Source organism: Carassius auratus, chromosome 14, assembly GCF_003368295.1.
Source record: "Carassius auratus strain Wakin chromosome 14, ASM336829v1, whole genome shotgun sequence".
Taxonomy (NCBI): Eukaryota; Metazoa; Chordata; class Actinopteri; order Cypriniformes; family Cyprinidae; genus Carassius; species Carassius auratus.
This window is the reverse complement of record NC_039256.1, coordinates 18,811,178-18,835,757: the sequence shown is the minus strand read 5'-3', so window position 1 is coordinate 18,835,757 and position 24,580 is coordinate 18,811,178. Positions and strand designations below refer to the sequence as shown.

The window sequence follows — 24,580 nt, the reverse complement described above, 5'->3', positions numbered from 1 at the left end:
TTTTAATTCAATCTCACCGGTGCGAGTACGTTCAGCAAGTCATATCATCAGCTGTTAAATTCAGATCTGTGATCGCTTGCTGGCGCTGAGCCAGAGATAGATGCGTTTTACAGCGTTGCGCATTATAACCAATCACACACGGTTCGTTTGAATGCATTGGCCAATCAGAGGTGTTCCGATGAGTCATCGCTGAAATGCCGGTGCTTCCTTCACTCGCTCACTTACTGAATAGCTCTTTCTGGCGAATTCTCTCGTCAGAAACAACACAGTGCAGATGTGTGTACTAATCTATAATTAAGATATTGATTTCACAGTGTTAACAGTTTCAGTGATTTTAATGGGAGTTTCTGAGAGTGATTGAAATCTAGACTGTCAGTGAAAATGATCTTTAATAATGTTAATATTATTTGCTCTCTTTCTGAACAATGAAAGATTAGTAGCAATATTTATATCACATTAACTTTCAATGTTAAATTCACATTTAATATAAAGTCAGTCGTATTAAAAATATGTTATGGCATGAAACCTATATCTGTTACTTAAGTAAACAGACAGGGTTTTATAATAAATTGCAGTAAAGGCTGATGAAATATATACATTTACACACGCACACATACATTACATACATTTATCTATATATCTAAATAAAAATAGGCTCCGTATATATGACCCAAAGTAACTAACTACTGGAGTAGATTTTTTATCCGATACTCTTTTACTCTTACTCAAGTAACTATTCAAGACTAGTACTTTTACTTTTACTTGAGTAAATATTTCTAGAATTACTTTTACTTTTACTTGAGTAAAGTTTTTGGGTACTCTACCCACCTCTGGACACATGCAAAAACATCGTTTTTTTTACTGGTCAATTTTGAGATTTGGGCCTGTTTGTCTTCAGTAACATATCTTCTTTCAGACTTGTGGTGAAAAAAAAGTCCAAAATACACATATAGGTCTTTATTTTTCTACACCTTTAGTCTATTTGCGTCTGTAGATTCCTAATAAATTCAGTTGGCGTTCTAAATCACCATGGTGCTCCGCGATTGCTGTTTTATAGGATCCACATATTTTACATGTTAAACTAAAGCTACCTTTTTGAACAAGTAGCTTTCTAACAAAGTATGGATATATGATATTTTTAAATCAATATGCTCAAGATTAATTAGCCTTGACATAAGTAGATTTTGTTTATTCGTCAATGCAAATTTACTGCAACTGCTGCTATGCAAATTGAATGGGACGTGGATAATAAACAAAAACATATTATGAAATTATATAAAATTTATAGTAGTTATATTAATTAATTAATTGTGTATTTATTTCTATGAATTATTAATGTTATTCTGATTATTATTATTTGTGAGTTGTACACTATTCATACATTGGATTCTTTTATTTATTACAGTTTTTCTTTCACTTTTGTAAAGTGAAAAGTTAATACAAATTGTATTTGATTTTTTTTTTTTAGAGCAGTGAATAACTGCTATTAAAATATAATAGGGTATCACTGTTTATTACTGATTTTAAAGGTTACTGAACTCTTGAAATGATTTGGATATACAGTTCAAACAACACAAGATTGGCCCCTCTGTATTAATCGTGGCCCCTCTTGTGCCCCCCAGTTGAAAAAATCCTAGAATCGCCCCTGTCTTGGCCCTCTTTCCTTACTTCCTTCCATTGTGGAATACATTATGTCCAACGTACATTTCTTTGAATTTGCTCACTGTAAGTGCTGATAATTGTTTAAGTATGAAAAATGTTTAGCAAATTTTAAAATATATATATTTTGTGCAGCATATATATATATATATATATATATATATATATATATATATATATATATATATATATATATATATATATATATATATATAGTATAAACCCAGCTTAAAACCAGTATAAAGTGGCAACATAATGTATCGTGACACTTTAAAATGTTATTTTAAAATAAGCCATTTATTTTAAAATAGGAAAGCACACTTTTCAATGACAACTTTTAAAAAAAGGCTGTTTGTTAGGTTTAAAATGACTTAAAAAATGGATATACAGTTTAGTATGAATATAAAAAGTTTTTTTGGCATTATTTTGAAACTCAACTATTGTGAAACTTGTCAAATGTTAGTGGATCGATGTACAATATGCATTGAAATTGACTGATTTCTTAATCTTTCATGTCTTAATACTTTCGGATAGACCCTGACTGATATGGGTTTTTTGGTGCCGATACTGATATTAGGGAGTAAAAAAAGGCCAATATTGCTATATCAGCAAATTTTCTTTGTGTATATTATAATACAGTACAGAGTCAAATGTTTGGACACATTCCCATTCATGTGTCCAAACATTTGACTGATACTATATACTGTAGAATATAGTATATACATAAACAGAATATATATACGTACATAAACACATTTATTGCAGTGAATACTCAAATGTGGTGATCAATCACTTGTAATGATGTGACAAAGATATGTAATGGAGGCAGAGCATTTAACAATTTAACATTAGACTTTAAAACAAAATCAGTCAGATTATAGTGATATCCGACGCCGGACTGAAAATCTAACCACACGTAACTCCCGAACCCTGGGGGCTATCGACGCGGGGGTCTCATTCGAAAGGGGGCCTCTAGACGTACACTCGATTCGCCGTTCCAGAGGGTTCCTTGAGTTGAAGTGCGGATCTGCTGCGCCGTTATGGAGATATGGCCGTTCAAAGTTTTAATGGTTTTCCATAGACTTAAAAAGCATCTTATCCAGGTCAGTTGCAAATAATGGAGTGCGCTTATATGATTTGTAAAAAAAATAAATAACTGTATCGGTGGCATATTCGCCAATACCAATATATCGACAACAGGCTCATATCGGCCGATAAAATCAACAAAACGATAAATTGATCGGGCTCTACTTTTTGGACCACTTTTCTGTATGCTGCATATCAAATATCGAGTATCTCTGCTGAAAATATATCTCTCTGTACATCTCTTAGTCTCTCTCAGTGAAGCAAAGAAGGGCTCTGTGTGAATGTGCCCCTGAGGGCTGGAGTTTAACACCACAACAGATAAACACACAAACAATCTCAGTGGGCCAGTGCTGGAGAAAGACCCATTGTCTCAGTGTGAAAGTCCCACTCAATCCAGGGAGGTTAGAAAAACATTGGACCAAGCACCATGTGGTCCACCCGTGCAGGATGTTTGGCCCTATCACACAGATCGGGTTCCTTTTTCAATATTATCTTATTGCTTTGTCCTCAGTGAGCATTCTTGAAGCTGTCTGTGGGCCTCTGAGGAGTGGGAGGTGCCACTTTACAGAAATGAAAACTTTAATTTAATTATTTGCTCATAACAGAGGTCTATGGATTTGTTTTGCAGATTACTGGTGCTTACATATACGAAACAGAAGAGGGAGTAGAATTCAGAATTATTTGTTATTGGAGTTTGTTTAAGGACACAGCAAATTTAAAAAGGCGCCTTTAAGTTCTGTGTTGATCTTAATCTTGCTTATAGGTGAAATGATCTGGCTGCTTCTGGCTCTAATGTGTGATATTAGCTGTATGTGTTTTTGTGTTTAAAGGGATATTATTAGTTCAGTATATGTTAAGCTTAATAAACATTATGTGTTCACCATATAATATTGATTATAAACAAATAATAATTGCAATTTGTCATTTTTTTATTATTATTATTAATTTTAATCATTTAAATTATTAATAAATTATTAATAATTAATTGTTAAATAATAAATTATTATAATTTAATTCAAAAAGTTACATTGCTGTTAAACTATAGCACTTGCAATGCAGTTGGATCTGTCTCAAGTCTCATTGCTCACAACCGGTTTTTGAAGCTTTCCATGAAGGTTGTGCCATTCCGCCGACTGCAAAAATAGACAGGATCCATTCACACAAACTGCTCAAGTGTTGTTTTATTCATAAAGTGGTGCCTTGTGGTTGCAAACTGCTAAAGCATAGTGGGAATCGATACAGATATTTTGGCAGCTAGTTAGGAAACATAATATTTGATACTTTAGCTATCATTTTATTGCTTTTTGCTTTTGTGTTTTTTGGAACTATATATTGAGGTTTGAAGGAAATGACACTTATGTTTTATATAGATTTCTTTGTAATGGTAATTGCAGAGGGGTGTTGAATTACCCTGCGGTAACATGGTTGAATTTTCTTTTTCCTGCAGCACTGAATGAACCCACTATTGACTACGGTTTCCAGCGGCTACAGAAGGTGATCCCTAGACACCCAGGCGACCCTGAGCGCTTACCAAAGGTCAGTTCTCTAACATGACGTAACTATTGTGCTTTCTTTCTTTTAACGTTAACATGAAGTCAATATTGACCCTATTTACTTTCTTATTGTGGACAGTTCATTGGTGCTTTATTCCAAAGATTATCCTTTCAAATAGCTTTTTGTTTTCTGCTGATGTTAGTCAGGCCACACAGGCTACTGAATAATGTTAACCAATACCCAAATAACTATTTAGACACTGTTTGGCTCTAATCTGGTATCTAAAAGAATAAGAAATCCCAAAGAATAACTCCCATCGTCCAGATATTTTCTCATTGAATATGATGTTTCACTCATCGCATTATAGAAGAAAAATGGGTTTCAGTGTTGACTTTAATTTCTCTACTTCGCTTTTGTTTTCAAAGAGCAATTACTAACATAAACACACTTGTCCTGATTTCCATTTATCACGGTAGCCTTAACTGAAACACGGTCTAGGTATTTGAACCATTCATTAAAGACTCCTTCAGTTCAGAGATTATATACTGTATATTTAATTCCATGCAGTTGTGTTCGGCATTCTCATGAAAGGAGCCCAGTTGTGGACCCAGTTTGGTGGTTATTTCTCTCTCCATGCACATTTCTTAAGGAGAGGCAGGCCAAGTAAATGGATCCTTTGGGAGGGATAAATAAACATTACTTTATCTTGTTGTGCGTGTCCTATACCCCAGAGCCCCGCTCCAGCAGCACCACTTAATAGTGTAAAAAAAAAAAAAGTAATTATGGCTGGCTGGGCCTGCTCACGCTCAGGACTGACCTTGTGCTGTTAGAAGCCCTCTGTATCAAAGCTGGGCCATCAGTATTCCCGGCCCATGAGCCACTTCCCAATCCATTACATCTTAAACACATCAAATTAGACCAGGGGGTCAACGCATGTGGAGTCAAACCAAACCCAATCTACAGGAATCAGGCAAATGTAGAGTTGGTGGCCAAGTAGTTCCAGTGGACTGCTGATCTCATGTGACCTGTAGCACACAGCAATGTTATTTTAATATCATAGTTTTATACGTACACCTTAGTGTAAAGACCAATTCCCACTATTAGCTAGTTGTTTATAAGCATGGCCATTATTTACATATTGGCTTTTTATTAGTACTTATAAAGCATATATTCTGCATGACCATATTCTACATCCCTAATCCTACCCAATACTTAAACTTAACAACTACCTTATTAACTAGTAATAAGCAGCAAATTAGTTTGTTGAGGCAAAATTCATTTTTTTCTTTTTTATGACTTTAATAACCCTGGCACACAGTCTGTTTTTTCCCTCTCCTTATTTTCATTGAGGCACACAGTTCAGTGATGTGGAACTCAGTGAGTGTTTGACAGGAAGTGATATCATAGTTGAGCCTTTGTGATGTCAAATTTTAACATTTTGCAGGCACACTAAACGGGTCATGGGTGACAGCACAGATTGGGTGTTGTAGTCAGGCAAGGTTTAAAAAAATATGCTTCCTGTCAAATGTGTGCATATTTCCCATTTATTATTATTATTATTATTATTATCATGCACATTTTATCTACATAATAATGACAAAATCAAAACTATGAAAGCTTTTCATTTACCATCCACTTGGGGAAAACAATCTTAACTATTTTCTAAAACAAACAGAATCATATAGGCAGATTTCATATTTGACTACAACAAATAAATAAATGAATAAATAAATAAATAAATAATTTTGAGTTTTTAGATCATGAAAATATTAACTCAGATGTGTCCAAAATGTTATCTGTAGCTTAAGAATATCTTTAGCTTAACATGTCTTAAACAGTTTTCCATTAGATTTATTTTTTATTTTTTATCCAACATCAGGAGATTGCACATTCAGGCTTTCCCACATAGTAGTCCTTTTCCTTCCTCTTTCTCTCTATTTCTTCTTTCATTCTCTTCGCTCACTCTCTCACTCATCCCTCATGTTAGAGTCCATTCCCCAGCTGGTGGGGAGAGGACAGATCTTCTGTCTCCTGTCAGTGGGGCTAAAAAGGGCCACAGTGTTTGATCTCAGTCCCTAATGAACCACATGGACATTGTCTGAATACCTTCCTCTGCAGTCCCACAGTCTGAACCCTGTGCTACCACACACACACACACGCATACTTGCAAAAACACACTCCCCCTCCATCATGTACTGGAGCACTGTGCTGACCCACTAAAGGGCCCAGCAAACATGTGTTGCTACTCGTCCCTCCTTACGCTGATAGGGACTATTACATTACTGGCTCATTGATGTCACTGATGAAGATATAAATGTACCCTTATAATGACAGATACAAATAAAATATAAATTGCTAGACATTTAAAATAGCATATTGAAAGTTCCCACGGTCATCTGGATATATATATATATATATATATATATATATATATATATATATATATATATATATATATATATTTATATATATATATATATATATATATATATATATATATATATATATATATTACATTTTACAATTGTGATTTTAATTTCCAAATTAATACAATTCATTCAAACAATCAATAAAATATTGTTAAAAAATTGTTAAAAATCAACATGCCATAGCAATCAATTTGTCAAAATATTCGGGAACCCTGTTTTTGTCATTTGCTTGTCAGCTTCTCTGCAGAAAGAGAAAAAAGTTAAATGCACCCCATGATGATTATTTTTCTTTTTCTGACATATTGGAACAGTCTGGTAATTCTCATTGAAACTGGGGCAGCATGTTGCTCACATATGCTCTCTGTGATCTTAACCTTGGCTTGATTTGGATTCATTTTCCTGGGCTGATGATGAAGCTGAATGAATTAGGTGGGTCATGGTCGGGGTCACTTGTCACATCTTTCCCACTATTTTCAGTGCAAAGGAGGTAGATCTGAATACATTCGTGGCCACACTCCCCAGAGAGCCCGCTTAACGGCCGCCCATATTTTTACCCGAATCTTTACCTTTTAATGAATAGGGTGGGATGGCCCACAAGTGAGCCTCACTCTATTAGAGGTGCTGAATAAAACAGGTAGGCAAAACTACTCGGTGAGACAGCTTCAGGGTCAGGTATAGGGGAAGTCCCAGAGGAAGCAGTTAGATGCTTGTTTGGTTATATTAAGATACTGAAGTACGTGCCCACTTTTTCAACAACCCCACTTTAAAAGCAAAATGACATATTAAGCCTTGTTTTGAGAGAAATCTAACCAAATTAATTGAGGTTCATGATTATAAACAGAGAAAAAAGTCTAATTGGGTAAGAAAAATAGCCAAATTAAAAAAATATATATATGAAGCAATATAATTTTTTTATATTTGCTCTATTTGCTTTTTTCCCTTTAAAACCTTTATACATTTTTTTTATATTTGTCTAAATACAGATGTTAATATATTGGTCATTTTGCTTCTCAGTTAAATGTCTTATTTCAAGAATGTTAACCACTCTTTACTTAAAGACATTTAAAAAATGCTCTGCATGTGCGTGTGTGTGTGTGTGTGTGTGTGATATGCAGGATTACAGGTAGTGTAGGGCTTAGTGTACTTTTGGCTTCACCAGAAGCATATGCTATCACTTAACAACCCCCAAGCTCATGTTAGGTCTTTCTTGACAGATTTACATTTTTCTATATGGAAAAAATGAAAGACTGATGAATAGAAAATGACTTTTTTACCCTCAAATGTTGCCCTATATAGTATGCACATGTCAAAAATAGAGCCATCACACAGGTATTCATTGTGTATGCCAACTTGGTTAATGTTCATCTCCAGAGAATGCAGATCACAACACACAAACATGTACACCTTAAGTCCTGGGCCTTGACAGGTTGGCATAGAGAGAGAGAGAGAGAGAGAGAGAGAGAGAGCAGGGTGATCCATCATGGTGAAGTCAGCTGTCCGGTGCTGCCTTCTCACAGGTCAGCCGATCGAAGGCACCACAGCCCTCACTTTATTACTGCTCGCCCAACAATAATTGAGTCACCACAAGGGGGGAGAGGCAGCCAAGGCTGCACAAGGAAAGAGTATTGAACATGGGAAAGGTAAATGAGAAATAATTTCTTTGTGTACCTATACATGTCCGGCCAGTTGTCGGGACAAGGCTGGTGTTAGCAAATGGATTTTACCCTGATTTCCTCGAGTATCTGAGGCTGTATGCATCTTTCCCTGTATTCCCTGTATTCCCCTCCCTATTTCTGTCCCTCCTCCTCTCGTTCAAACACTCTCAGCGAGATATTAACAGCGTCGGCTACCGTGCCCAGCCACTCATTTCAGCACTATTGATTTTGCCCTTTATTGAGGCAATAACAGTTTGTTGACGGCACTTCTCTAAACTGCTGGACTCAATCACAGGTGAGGGCCAAGTGTGGAACACGGCAGGTTAACTTGTTTCTCTCAGTCCTTGAACAAGCTTACTACTATGTTATCCAGCCCAGCAAATTTATTACGCAGCAATAGTTCAACAAGATGGTTTTTTATATTTTTTTTTAAGAAAAATTTATTGAAATATCACATCTGAAGTACCATATAACAACACGATTTTTGCACGCGTGCAGTGATAGTAATATAAGGCCCACAAGGACCCATTGAATGGAACATTGAATGGACCTTTGACTTCCCAAATATTGTTTAAAATATATGTATTATTATGTATATAAGTGTGTAAATTTGTCATATATTATTTCATATTTTAAATGGACGTTTATATAGACTGATTAATATAATACATTACAAATATTTTATTTTCTTGTTTATTGTAGAGTTTATATATTTATCTATTGTATATGGAATCATTTGAAGGAGAAACTAATAATTGAATAGTGGAATCTTCGTCCCAGAATGCACCTGGCCCATATTCAGCACATCTAGGCTGCGGCCTTGTTTGGTCTCTCTCCATCTCTTCTGTCAGCGTTGTTTCCCACATTTTCCCTGTCACTTCACATCCACCTGATCCCCCTTGGCTGCCTCCACAGGGTCCAGAATTCAATCTGTGCTTCCAGGAAAAAATCTCCTGCTTCTGGGTAACACTGCAGCACGCTCTTTATATTTTGCTGGGAAATCCTTAAGGCCGCTATAAAATATCTGAATATGGATCTAGTTAAACTTAACCTGCACAAGTTATTCTAGGCCAGCATTGCAAATCTCAAAGCAAGTAAAGACAAATGTAGCAAAACTATTTAAAAAATAGTATTCGTTGTATAAGCAATTGAGTCTTTGCAAATTGTTGGTGGCTGCACTCCACTGTCGTACTGTGCAGATGTGGACAGACAGGTTATTATTGACTTTCAGAAAGTAACCTTTTGGGCCCGGAGAGAATATGAATTATGCAATGAAGCCACATTAGTTAAAGAGCACAGTGACTGATGTTTATGATAGGAAGATATTGATGGATGGAAGATATGGGGGGGGGGGGGGTTGGAGGGAGACTAAGGATATTTGATTTTGCATTAGATAAGCTCAGTGGATAAGCCTCCATGTTAAGCAATACATTTGACAGAGTGAGCAAACCCAAATCTGCGGAAGTCAAAGAAGTGTGCATCAGCTGTGCTCACACTCATGTAACGGACATTCTGCTCTAATTCACATGTGATTCACCATGTCTACGCAATACGATGGCCACATTCACTCAATGCACTCTTGCATAAATCACAGTTTACCTCACGCAAAGGTAATTAACACATATGTACCTTAAAAAACTTGCTGTTGTAACTGACTTAATCATTAACTATCATACATTATAACACCACAAGCCATATTTGTTATGAACCACTGCACCATAAGGTTCCATTTACTTACTGTCATATATTTACGATTACTATGGTAAAGGCACTTTTCTGTCAGATTAAAACCTGACACTTTATTCTGAGAACTATCACGGTTGTATTGACTCACTTTTGGAGTATCTTATCTCTTACATCAGCGACAAATGGTGTGTTTGAAACTGAAGATTAGATTATTGTCAGGATAGGGAAAGGCTCACTATATGATAGCCCTCATTCATCAAAATGGATTGCAGCCTTGGTGGATATAAACAGCATGACATTACACACCAGTGTGGTCACAGTTTGAGCCAAGCATTTACAGTTATTGAAAACAGATAGAGGCATATGAGTTTGTGTGGTTAGATTGCAAAGATTATATGTACATCCCACTTGGATTGGGTTTGCATTTGGTGCACCATATATAGAGTATATGCTGTTCTTACATGCTAGAAATTAGTTTTTTAATGCTTGCATTAAGGCTGTCAATTTAACTTTAAGTGCATGGTTAACAATATTAATGATTAATAATATTTATAATCTGTTATGTTTATAAATATTTAATTACCAAAATTAAAAATGTGATTAGTTGATCTAGGCAAGGTTTCTTTATGCTATATATTCAGTAATATGTAAATAAGATAAAAATACATTGACGCCTGATTCAGTGCTTTACTACTCTACTACAATGCTTTAAATAATCTCCTTTACTGGCGTTTCCCCTAAATTTGCATATCATGTAATTAATTTAATAAAAAATGTTAATCACCTGACAGCCTTTGTTTCCATGAGATGCTGTGGACTGAAGGACATATAAGATATATTTATTTTGAGACTGCACAGCAGCAAGTGTGAGGGACCTCAGTTAAGCTACTGTAATAAAACCAGAATCTCCACAAGTCCAGCAGTCCATGAGGTTAGGGAAGCAGAGCAGGAAGTATGACATCATCACTGGGCTCCGTTCCGCATGAGCGACGCCGGTGACCCTGCTGGTAATACTGCTCTAATAGAACATTAGGAGATGATAAAATTGCAAATGAACAAGCACAGGAATAAATTTGTCATGTTTTTACAGGCCTGGCTTCCTTGTAAATGTGCAGACGCCATTGCCTTAACATTCCAGATGTGACCCGGGCCTTATTTCATTTTTTCAGCAGTCCCCTTCCTAATGAATGTATATCATATTACCAGCCACCATAATTTACACACAGGAACAGATTCAATGTCCGGCACACATTAATGTGGAGGCTGGCCCTAACGGTGCTGCGCTGTGGGCTATTTGATATTATATTCTTCAAAACACTACGCCTGGGGTTGTTTGCTTGCACACATTCACATTTATACTTGCTTATGTATTACTATGAATGTATATATACATCTCAGCTTTCACGTTGATGGGAAACAAGGCTGGAAAACACCTGTCAGGGTGCTAAAGACACTCCAAATGGGTCGAAGCAGAGATCGGGTCCTCGTAGCTCACAGCTCATGGAGAAGGGGGAGGATTGAGTATGGGTTATGATGGCTCTGACTGATAGACAGCTATACAGACACGCAGATCCGAGATCAGGTTTCTTTCCTGTTTACCGCTCCTGGCTCCCTGCTTGGCCCTTACTGGAAGCCCTGCTACTCACCCAGGAAATGGGCTCTGCTTCCAGACACAGGGCCACCACACACGGCCCGTGCTAATAGCATTTATTTGTTTATCTGGACAAACTTTTGGCCCCTTCCTTATTGGATTTGCCCTCTCAACAGATCTCTCCCCCACCCCCCAATATCGTAATGACAGGAGATTGATAGGTAAGGATGAGACCTTCTAACAAAGGCAAGTGAGTGCGAAAAGGGTAGAAGTAGAGGAGAGGTGGACTGGATAAAATGACACAGTGCTGGTGCAGCAGGGGACTAAGCCATAGACTAATGCTTCTCATCCCTTATGTTCTTCCACCATCCCGCCAAGAAGAGGGTAAAGGAGAAGAGAGTCCGTCGGAGTCACACATCCATACTAAAGCACCACTTTAGGCCTCCCCAGGCTCCCGCACTTCTCTCAATCACCCAGCCCAAGCCCGGGCGAGCGAAGACGGGCGCCTCCCCCGCGAAGCACCCCTAACGAGGGGTTAACGCAGTGCCAGAGCTCCCATTATTGAGTGAATTTAGCACCTTGGACAGCGCACTAAAAATCTTTATTGCTTTGCTGACCCCCTCGTCATGTTCGTGCCTGTGTGTTGCATCTGGGGCCGCCGGGGGGAGGCGGGGGGCCTGATTGAAAGGCAATATGTCGGCTAGCAGGCAGGCACACATGCTCGGGGGCTTGTTCACAGCGAGGGTTATACGCCGAGGGTGAGAACAATTTTCTGGTTGTCGCACTGCGAGCTTATTTCCTCAGCACCGGCACATTAACTTTTAAAAAGGGTTCCGCTGGAGCTTCAGGGTTTAAAAAAATGAAGAGGAGAAGAGGGCTTGGAAGAAAGGAAATGAATACACAGTGTAAAAAACACTGTGTAAATAAATGTTTAATGTGTGAAAAGGATGGTAATAAATAGATTTTCGGTTATGGAAGTGAAAGTCGATTACCTGGAAGGAAAATAGCGTTACTGTAGCTCTTGCCTCCTGCGGAGCGGTCGTTTGCATGTACTAACATGCATGTATTTGCTTTAAATGTGTTTGTATTCATGTATTATACATGGAAACGGTGGCAGTATTGTTGGTAGGAAGAGCTAGATGAAGTACAGGGCTGTTAAAGTGTTTTCTAAGATGTATACTGTACCTTCTAAAAATGGTAGGGGAGTTGTGGTCAAGGATATTGGCTAGCAATTCAAAGGTTGCATGTGTAAACCCTGTCAAGAGCAATCTAGCATTTTGCCCTTTAGTAAAGCACTGAAACTGATGTTGTTCCAAAGGGACTGATCCTGTAGTAATTGTAGTGTAAGTTTGTTTGTGTCTGTCGAGTGTCTAGTAACCAATTAGACTGGAAAAACTGAATGCAATGTGTTGGCTTAATAAAAAAAAAATAATAATAATAATAATAACATTGCTCTCTAAACTACTTAAAATGCTTAATTTCATAAAATAATAGCATATGATTAAGACTTGTTTTCAGAAAATGTCTATGAAATGTTTTTGAATCTTTTTTTTTCTCCATTTTCTCCATTATTGTTTTTCCATTTTATCAGTTATATTATCACCAATTGTCAAGTAAATTGGTCTAGTTATGAAGATTATGTTTTGTGTATTTAGCATCAAAACTGTCATGGAAATCTAAAGTGCCACATTTGTCTTTTCTGTCTTATAGGAGGTGATTCTGAAGAGGGCAGCAGACCTGGTGGAAGCTCTGTATGGGATGCCACACAATAATCAGGTGAGATTCAGTTGAACACAATGAAACGTCAAACCATGAGCACTCAGAGACAAAAAGGGCCTCATTCGGTATCCATGCATATACTTGTATTTGTTCATAAATGTGTTTAGGTACATATTCATGTAGAAATCACAATTAAAAAATAATTTGGGTGTAAAATATATTTTTAATTTACTATGACATTTTATAATTTTTAGAAATCACATTCTAAAATTACCTTAGAAAGAAGTAATCTGTTAAGACCGTTTTTAAAAATACTGCATATTATTAGATATTGAAAAACTCTTTTCTAAAATGAAAAGTAAAATTTAGCTACACATCCTCTCAGGCAAGAGTGCATGTGCATAAGAGAGATCAAACTGTATAATTAGTAAAAGAGGCACAATGTGTTATAGGATCATTGTAAATAATGCCATGTTCCACATTTCAGTGGTTTAATTGAGCAGCACAATTAAGCATTTGTTCTCAGTTAAGGCCATTTTAGAGCTTTAAGACTATAGAATTGTTCTCTAATATTCCCTAGCATTTTCCCTCAACATAAATCCCCCAATATAATTCCTCCAGAACTCTCTCTCTCATTGGTTTGAATGACCACAAGGGCATCTTCAATGTTAGATCAGTTATGAACTGCGAGTGAGGGCATATGCTCATCGATTGAGAGCTGAGCATGAGTGCAGCGATGCTGAATTATTTAGGCTGGGTAGTGGATGGAGCATGACTCCAGTCATCAACCCACTCAAAGAGCTCTCTCTCAGGAACCCTTATCCCCCCAACCTCCTCACGGTCCTGTAGTCTTTATGAGGGGAAATTATGAGACATTAATTTTCCATCAAAATGTGCAGCCCCCCTTCCCCAGCCACCAAAACTAGTGTCTTTTCTCTAGCTGGGCTGACTATCAGATAAAGATATCTTTAATGATTCTACTTCTAGATTTTGTTCTTTTAGTATTAAAAAAAAATGGACTCTCTTATTCACTGATTCCTTTGATCTTATTTTACCAAGGTGAATTTTATCTGCCAGCTTATAGGTTGCCCGTGCTTAGATATAATCATCTTAAGAAATAATTGCAGTGGGTATTTTTTTTTTTTTTGGTTTTTAAATTGTTGTTTATTTATTTTTATTTTTTTAAGTACTATTTTCACTTTTATTTTTTGATGATTTATTATTTCTTTTTCATTTAATTTTAATTTTTATTGGTTTCTGTTTTGTTTATTTATTAACATTATTTATTGATCTGTTTTGTATATTATACCATTATTATTTATACTGAATGATTATTTTTTAAGGTGACTGAATTCTATATACATAATTATTTTTTTTTTGGCTAGATAATATTCTTTTAATCATTGGTCCATTTTTGTGTTGATCCTAACAGGAGATCATTCTGAAAAGAGCGGCGGATATCGCAGAGGCGCTCTACAACGTCCCACGTGGACACAACCAGCTGTCAGGTCTGGCCAACAGCTCAGTCCACGCTGGCATGATGGGAGTCAACTCCTTCCACAGCCAGCTCGCTGTCAATGTCTCTGAGTCCATACAAGGAACCAATCAGGGTGAGCAGAGATGCCACCAATCTTATATTTTGACCATTCACAAAAAAAGTGATTGACTATGAGAGTTTGCGTGTGTGTATGAAAAGAGAGAAATTAATGGGCAAATTCACTTGAGCAATTATCAAATCATTGTCTGTTTTCCATTTGTCTCCCTTTTATATAAGAGTGATTCTGTACTGTCTCAGTAAATTGTGCCAGATCACGGTATTCAGTAGTCTGCTGCGTCCTTCAAACCTTAGGCAAGTAGGTGAAAACTAGCGAGATAGACAGCATGCAGACAGATACAAGCATTCAGCAATGCTCCCTGAACCTCCAGGCTCCTTTACCTCACCTCAGCATTCCTTGGCCTCAGTGACAGTTAATGATTTGTGTTAAGTCAGCAATAATTTATCAGTCGTCTGATGAAAGGGAGAATGAATAGTAAGCAGAGCAGAGATGAGCGCTGCCTTTGTACCAGACAGCGGGGACTCCTGGAGCGAGAACTTCCTGCTGCTTTCACCCATGTCAGCGTTTAATGTCCTGATGTATATTTATAGTCCATATCATCCTCCTGTCCTATCTGCCTCCGTATGCCACTGACACACACATCTTTTTTTTAAAGGAATAGTTCACCCAAAAATGAGATTTCTCTCATCATTCATCCTCATGACATTCCAGACGTCCATGATTTTATTCCTACCCAGTAACAAAAAAGGAGGAGTTTAGTAGAATGCTCACAGTGCTCTTTTCCATAAAGTTTAAGTCAGTGATGACCAGGAGCTGATTCTGTTCATTTCTAAATATATTCTTTTCCTCATTATATGTGTGTTTCAGGTTTCAGTCGAAACACAAGCAGTGTATCCCCTCACGGTTATGTACCCAGCACGACCCCCCAGCAGAGTAGCTACAGTACCGTCTCTACTAGTATGAATGGATATGGCAACACAGGCATGACCACGCTGGGAGGCTCGCCCAACTTCCTCAATGGCTCTGCTGCCAACTCTCCTTATGCCAGTGAGTACTGATCCTCTCTGTTTTTCTCTCTTTTTTATATTTTTCAAAATTACCATTACCATTCTTTTTTTCATTTTATTTAAAGAAATGGTTACTTTTATTTATTTTACATTCAGCTGTTCTTTTGAACTTCCTATTCATCATATAATCCTGATCAACTGTGATTATTATAGGAAATTTTTCTTGAGTACCAAATCAGCATATTAGAATGATTTCTAAAGGATCATGTGACACTGAAGACTGGAGTAATGATGCTGAAAATTCAGCTTAGTTAATAAGATTCATTTTAAAATATATCAAAATGTAAAATAGTTGTTTTGAAATGTGACAATATTTTACAATATTACTGTATTTTTACTGTATTTTTGATCAAATAAATGCAGCCTTTGTGAGCATAAGAAGCTTCTTCTTACTGACCCCAAACGTTTGACGTGTGTGGGCGCGCGTGCGTGTGTGTGTGTGTGTCTTTAAGAACAGAAATCAAATCCCATCCACTCTTTTCTTCAGTCATGATCAGACGCTGTCTATAATGCTTAGCCATTCGTATAACACCAATCTTCTCGCGCGGCTTCTAAATTAAAGCGTCTTAATTAAATCAATAAACTAATTGCGGGAGAAGCAATTCAACTTCGGTACCTTGATTCCGTGATGTTAACAAGTATTTTAACAGGCTCACTGACTCCATGCTGACACTTTCAATCAATGCGAGAGAGCAGGCTTTGTGGACTCCAATTTTCATTAATTGATTAGTTAGGCCTTCATAAATGGATTATGACACTATCAGGAGAATTTACTTGGGAAAGTGCCATAAAATTTAAGCGCAGAATAATAACAACAATAAAGGTAGAGCAGGATATAAGAGAGCAGCTGAAATACGACAGGAGTAATTGTAAAATCGTTGAGGGGGAAAATGCTCTTAGGGTATTAATAGACAAAAGGAGAGGCAGTAGAGATGGGACAGGGGAGGGACCTGTGCTAATGTTGTTCTGAGAGGAGCAGACTGCATCTGTGAAGCACTGTGAACCTCCAGTCAAGGAGTACTATATATGTTTATATTATAAAGGTATTTGCCTATAATATGAGAGGTATAAGTCTATAAGATATATAAGGTCTATAAGGTATCCTCCCTAAACCCTTTCCCCTCTCTCGTTCATTCCCGTCCCTCAGTTGTTCCTTCCAGTCCCACCATGGCCTCCTCCACCAGTCTTCCCTCCAACTGCAGCAGTTCCTCAGGCATCTTCTCTTTCTCTCCGGCCAACATGGTGTCTGCAGTCAAACAGAAGAGCGCTTTTGCTCCCGTCGTGCGGCCCCAGGCCTCGCCGCCCCCCACCTGCACCAGTGCCAATGGAAACGGCCTCCAAGGTGAGAGGAAAAGCAGAATATAAAGCTTGACCTATATCTGCATACTGTATATTCAGACACATGTGCCTTCAAAAACGTGGGGTTCCGTAAGTTGTTTTTAAGAAGTCTCACCAAGGCTGCATTAATGTGATCAAAAATACAGTACAACTGTAATATTGTGAAATACCTTTCGATATTTTAAAATAATTCACTCCTGTGATGGCAAAGCTGAATTTTCAGCATCGTTATTAATGCTTCATATGATGCTTCAGAAATCACTCTAATATGCTGATTTGCTGCTCAAGATACAAATATCATCATTATTAACGGGGAAAATGTTGTGTTGCTTAATGTTTTGATGAAAACAGTGATCCTTTTTTCAGGATTCTTTAAAGAACAGACAAATCTGAAGAACAGCATTTATTGCAATCTATTGCAATAATGTCAAAGCCTGTACTGTCACTTTTGATCAATAATGTTTCCCTTTTGAGAAAAAAAGTACTTCTTAAAATAAAAATCTTACTGACCCAAACTTTTAAACAATAATGTGTGTCGGTATGTTTGTGTATATTTATATTTATATGTATATAGTTTTTATACCCTTTTTATATGGATTTTGCTGTGCAGTGTTGTTTCAAAGCACTCTGTTATAAAACCAAGTGAGCTGCCTCCAAAATTACAATAAGCTAATTATGCTGCCTTCGAAGGGACCTAGTTTTGTCTACTTTTTTGTCAAAGCAGAGCACTGTTTATATAACACAATGAATCTGTGCCTATGTAAAGCTTTCCAAATAGTCACTTATGAGGTTGAAAGGCATCTGTCTAAGTAGGCATTTGGCAGTGATGCAACTCACTTGTTTTGAAACCGAGCTGAAGTGTCTGATCTACAGCCTTCTAACACTTAGACAGCTGTCAGTTTGTCCTAACTTGTGGTAATTTGTTTTTGTATTTGCTTCTCTGACCCAATTCCTCTTTTTGTACTTAAGAAATAACTCTCTTTCTCTCTGTTTCCATCATCTTCCTTCCCCTTCCCCTGCTTTCTCGCTCTGCTTCCAGTAGATCAATCTTTTGTGGACTCTAGCAAGTACTCAACCGCCAGCTCCCTGCAGGGACTGGCCTTCTCCTGAAGTATGTTACACTTGTCTCACACTCTTTCTTCATCATCCTCTCTTTCTATCCATTAAGCCATCCATCAGCGTGACTGTCAGAGCATCCTCTGCCTTCATCCTCCCTCGTTCTCCTCTCTTCTGCTGGGAGCCTGCTGCACATCTTGAAGAGCATGCCATATGTGTTTCATTTCCTGCCTGACTTCCTGTTTCCTGCGTCAAATCCTCCTCAGAGTTTGTTTTTTGTTCGCTTGTGTTTGTCAGTTAACCAACCATACGTCTGTTAACATCCACTAATATAAAATTCTGAAAGCTGAATATTTAGGGCTATTAAAATTTTCTGTGTTTTGGGCATTATTTTCATGATTTTTAATTTTTTAATATGGACAATCTTTCATAAAGTAATAAAGTAATCCTGGCCATTTTGTTTTATAAAAATCAGCCTAAAAATGTTTAAAAAATGCCAATAAATAAATACGTGGATTTTAATATATACTGACAATTGCAAACATGACACAATGTAAACAAATGTGTTAATGGTCCTACATTACATTATTTATTTATTTATTTATTTATTTATTTATTTATTTATTTATTTATTTATCTATTTATCTATTTATTTATTTATTTAGTTAGTTAGTTAGTTAGTTAGTTAGTTAGTTTCAGTTAGGGTACATTCCTTCTTCTTTTTTTTTTTTTGAGACTCAGCCAAATAGTAGCAGGCTACATAAAACCAGTTGTGTGATATCTATAAAGACATATGTTCACTATTTTCTGAAACAAAGCCATAATCAGCTTCCTCTGATTTATGACAATTACTCTGCACAGCATTCGGCCCCGGGTGTTGATCTGAAATATCTAGACATCCTCATTGAGACAATATTAAAGTAATTGAGCGTTTGAGGCAGACATCTCTTATCTGCGAGCGTGGAGTGCTTCCTCTCCGTATGTTGATATGCACTCAGCACTCTGACCCAATGACCGATTGTCGGTCACCACTCAATTTTTTTTTTTCCATTCCAAATGAGGCAGAGACACTCAGGAAATAACCCAGGAATTAGAGATGAGGGACCAGCGAGAGGAAATCAATAGGAAGCCAATATGTTACATGAAAAATCTGGTGCGGTGATGTGGCCTGCTGAAAGTTGGGAGTGATGGAGAGAGAAACCCGGCTCAGTGCTCATGGGACTTCCTCCTTCTTGGCCAATAATGAATAGAAGTGATACTAATGTTTGACTGAACATTGTTTAATGTTTGAGAGCCAATATTATTTATCTAAGCTTAAGCTATTTTTGTTTAAATGTTGGCAAGCCAGTTAATTTCAGTCAGACTATGTATACACTGCATGCACTTTTCATTAGCATAGCTGTTTGTATGTAATTTGTCTCGTAAAAATGATGTCCGCATAAATGTGCGTCGGTCCCCATAGGCACATGAAGTAAACACTCAGTCGCTCATCGAAACAGGCGAAACGCTACAAGGTCAAATAAAAACTGCTTTAAATGACCTGTTTTTATTCAAGTCAAATATATTATTTAATATGACTGGATTATACTGGATTACACCAATGGAAGTCATTTTTAAGGGTAAAAATAACTTCAACTGCATGCATACACTGAGTTTGTCCTCTACGCTCTTCATGTAAATGCAAAATCCCTCCGACTGTAAGAATATCCTGACCGTCTCCTCCGAACCCTTGGAGCTTTGTCCTCATGGGAGAGAAGCATTAGCTAATGCGTTGCGAAGCCGTCCTATAGTGTTATCACTAATTGGATTGATGAATTGTTCATATAATGGCTCCCTGATGGGGAGACTGATATACAGCCTGTAAAGCAAGTCACTATTTATCCTGACAATGACTCCAATTAAACACGGCCGACCTGCAACCTTAGGTGGATCATACGGAATAAAGATTATCCTCATCCACTCACAGGGAATTGTACCTCCTTCTGATTAATGCACAACTTCGGTGTGATCGAAAGCACAGAGAATTATGGAATATACTACTGCGTCCATTTAGTCTCTCCATCCCTCCTTCAGTTGATTGAAGCCATATTGTACCCTCTTATTTGAATGTGATCCATGAGCATTGCCTTAAGCTAACCCTTACATTTCTTTGCACAACATTTCAGTAAGCGCATCAGGATTAAAATCATTCATTAAAACTAAAACTATTTCTTAACTCTCTCTCACACACACACAAGAAAATTATACATTTTTGGCAACTAATGGCAATTATTTGGATTATTTGAAGTCCTAAACTTAAAAAGCAATACGATTTTTCTTTCTCTCTTTGTGCAAGGTCTTATTTGTTCATATCATTTGAGTACGATGTGCTTTCCAGATGCTTTTCTTTTGGTTTTGTTGCATGACAGATGAAACCAAACAATCCCATGTCTTACTCTTTTTCTCTCTCTTTCTCTCTTCCTGTGACTATAGCGATCCCAGGGATGATTGTTCCTCCCATGTAGGGGCTCCTGGGCCGCTGAAGAGGCACATTTGATTTCAGCTCTGACCAGAGAATCTACTCTCTAGGCTGAAGGCAATTTCTGGTGGAGGAGACATGAAAACTAAACTTTTAAAACTCAGGCCTTTTGACAAAGGAATCTCATTTCATGGGAAGAAATGGTTTGTTTGCTTTTGTTTTTAAGCTGTTCTGGACTGCTGTACCGAAGGACTTCACCCCCCGTGTTTTGCCCATGCAGAAAGGAGAGATGTAACTCCTTTTTATTTTGTTCATGGGCTTTTTTGATGAATTGAATGATCACATGCCTTTTTTACAGACTGTATCACACAAACATGACACTTTAGGAGCGGGTGCATCTGTAATGTTTCTGGGAGCAGCGACGGGCAACAGCACAGATCTCTGTTAATACTGACCAGTTTTTATATAAATAGACACATTGGTGCAAAATCCAACTGAGAGCAACGGCCAACCGTTTGAACACAGAAAAAAAAGTTTTTTGTTTTTTTTTTGTCCCAAAAAAAGAGAAGCCAACAAAATGTTTGCCATAATATTGTTTGTTTTCATACGAAATGAAATTGTAGCGCCATACTCACTTGCCTATTGTTTTTTTTTTTTTTTTTTTTTTTTTTAATCATATGTCATACAAAGCATTTGGGTACCAGTTGGTTTGAATGGCTATGATGTAGGAAAGTTATTTTAGAGTTATTAAATGCTGTCATGCTGTAATTTTTCAATGTTCAGATCCATCCTCAAAGAGAAGAAAAAGTGACCCAATTTCCACAACAAATCAGAATTTATGTTCTTGCAAATATTTGCTGCTAAATAGAGCAGAGATATGCAGTAAGCAGATGGACTGAAGGAAAAAGACCTCAGTTGCCATGCCATTTAAATAAAAAAAAAAAAACTTTTGAATTTTATGTGTGCTCAAAGAATGTGCTGATTAGTTTTTTCTTTTTAGTTTTTGCTTTGTCTATGGAAAAAAAAATGAAACTGTGATATATACATTTTAATGTGTTTGGTTTGCTGTGTTTGCTAGTGAAGGATACAGGTTAAATGAAGTATAAGAAGAATATTATTTCAGAGCCAACGGTTAAAGCAACCCATTTTTTTCCTTTTCTATGTGTTTCTTTGGCTTGTTTTGGGGGGGACATTACTTGAATTAGCTAAGTATTTTCATGTTTAGACAGCATTGTAGGAAGGATGCTTTCCAAATGTGTCAAACACCCAACACCCAGCAATTTGATTGGCTCACTTTGGTAGTCATCTATTTTTGTACATATACTTTCAGTTGCCAAAGTCTTTGTTTATTTGTATTTATCTCAGAATTATCTCTGCTTATGGCAGCTCATAATAATACTGACAGTCGGTTCGTTGCATAAGTTACACAAAATCTCACCAATTTCAGCAAACACAAATCATGGATTCTGGACAAAAAGAGGGGAGTCTCTGTAAAATATCCATATAAATAATGTATGTATATCCAGATTTTGTATATTGCTTTTCTCCCCAAATTCACTTTGATTGTGGAAGGTTTTTCGTGATTGTTTATCCATCTGTTGGCGTTTATCACCGGCATTGTCTTTATTGTTAATGTCTTTGTTTGAATTTAGGTCCATGTTTTGTATCACGTCAAGCTTTCCATTTTTATTTTATTCGTAAAAAGCCATTGTCTATTTTTGTATAATTTGTAAGTTAAAAAGCAATTGTTTTCTTTTTGGAATTTTTTAATGTATGGCAAAAAAGTAGCATCTCAGCATTTAGTTACGTAGATTATATATATAAATATATATATATATATAAATATATGATGAATATATAAATCTATATCTTTTCCTTGAGGCTGACAGAACCTGTACTATTGTAATAACATGCATGGGCTCTTCTCTGAGAGTGATGGTTTTATTTTGTGTGTCAAGCCTAGAAGGACGTGTTTGATGAAGTTTTAATCCACGCTCTTTTCTTTCCTCTTTTATTTATCTGATTATTTATGCCAGCTTATAGACCTGTCTATTCCACTCTCTCTCACACATATATCAGTACCAGCAGTATTGATGCCTTAACAATGCAAACCCATAAGCGTAAAAATCACTTGTACAGACTTCACAACCACCACTACCAGTAACAGTAGCCACAGAGTTCCTTAAGGGATTTCTTTCCAGGAAAAAAAAGCACAAATTGGTCTGTTTTACCTAAAACGAGGAGGGTTAAATTAATTATTTGCCCTTTTTCTGTTGTTTGTATTATGAAGGATAATGAGAGAGATTATATTTTCTGTGTTGCTAGTGCCATGGGTTGCACTTTCTTGTTAATTTAAAGCAAAAGGCTGCCGTTTTTCATTCGTTTATGTCCGCTGCGTTCTTGAGAGCTCAAGCCATATTCTACAGTGTCACCGTTCACTCTGAGGGGACGTTCGCTTTAGCTGGAGGTGCATGTGAACCTGCATGTTTTTGGGTCGTGCCATAGCACTTTGTATGGTATCATTGATGTATTTCTCACCCTGAGCAAAGTGAATCCATATCAGAGCACAAGGCCTTGCCCCCGGAGCTGAGGTTCTGACTCCCAGTCTGTAACGCTGTGACTCGAGTCTAATTCTACTGTCAGCCGAGTCGGCCCTCGAGGATCGTCTTCAGGGCTCTTTTATCAATGGTTTAAGTGCTGTCTTCTGTAATGTGTGTCTGCGATCTGCCATCTAACAGAAAAATGGCTTTTAATATGCTGATGTGTGAGGACTTTTGATCAGAAATGACTGATGATAGACCATTCATGATGTTTTTCTTTTCCATTTGTGGCTTTGTTAGCGGCTCCATCGCAATGAATAAGATGGACTTCTTATAAAATGACAAGCATTTGATTGGACACAAGACTCGAACCAAAAAGCTGGTCTCCTTTTTTCCTGTCTCCTATTCTTGTGTTTGTTTGTTTAATTTTTTTTTTTTATTATTTTGACTGAATACACACTGAACCGTTCTATTGATAGGAAAACTCAAGACAAAAACTACTGTATAGATTGTTATCATTTTTGATGAAAGCTGTAAAATAACTTTTCAAAGTTCACAATATTAAATTAAAGTTACTTCTTGTCTGTGATTTCTTTTTTCCTGGAGTGTCTTTTTTTCTCCTTGATCCTTTCTTCCAGAAGCAGGCGTTTGGGGGCATGTTAGGAAAATAGATGTTACAAAGTAACCCGGCATGTTATTTTTGTGCCATCTTATTGCCAACAGATGTCTGATTGTTCGTTATCTCTGGGGAATGATCTCTCCTTGGGCCCAGCCCACATTCCTTCTACCCCAACCCACTAATTCCCCTTTAAGTAGCACATTTTAATTAGCCCCATTCATTAAATTATTATATACCTGATAGCATAATGAATGTGGGCTCAGACTTTCGCAAACATGATAAGATGGGCTCCTCAACTTATTAATTGAACTTTCCATTGCATTTAATTGACTCATCATTTGCATTTACGGTCATCAGCAAAAACTAATCTCTCTTTTTTTTTTTATTGCATATTTAATTTAAGATGCTCTTGATCTGATTAGCTTATAAAAGTCACTGGCAAGATTCTGCTGACCCGATTACATGAGGGCAAACTCCACCTCAGCTTAAAAGAGCTTCATATGACCCTGAAACATTAGTAAAAATCTAAATCTAGCTCATGGTTTCAGTGGGAATTGCTGTTGTTTTAAAGCCAGAATCAGTGGTTGTCTGTTTGCTGAAATAAAGAGGCCACAATTATTAGATTGT

The 24,580-nt window shown here is 37.0% G+C and overlaps 1 protein-coding gene across 3 annotated transcripts in view; it reads left to right on the top strand.

The window, feature by feature from the left end:
- Positions 1-23,923, top strand: part of ebf1a (EBF transcription factor 1a) — a 118,429-nt gene extending 94,506 nt beyond the window's left edge. The window contains exons 11-17 of one of the 3 annotated variants that reach the window (XM_026280423.1): positions 4,193-4,281; positions 13,311-13,376; positions 14,752-14,929; positions 15,743-15,922; positions 17,090-17,284; positions 18,323-18,391; positions 20,809-23,923. In XM_026280423.1, the coding sequence (XP_026136208.1) occupies positions 4,193-4,281; positions 13,311-13,376; positions 14,752-14,929; positions 15,743-15,922; positions 17,090-17,284; positions 18,323-18,390 (776 nt within the window). In that variant the 3' untranslated portion in view covers position 18,391; positions 20,809-23,923. Of the gene's footprint in view, positions 1-4,192; positions 4,282-13,310; positions 13,377-14,751; positions 14,930-15,742; positions 15,923-17,089; positions 17,285-18,319; positions 18,392-20,808 lie in introns of all 3 variants that reach the window. The other 2 variants (XM_026280422.1, XM_026280424.1) reach the window with 2 other exon arrangements.
- The last annotated feature ends 657 nt before the right edge of the window (positions 23,924-24,580 follow it).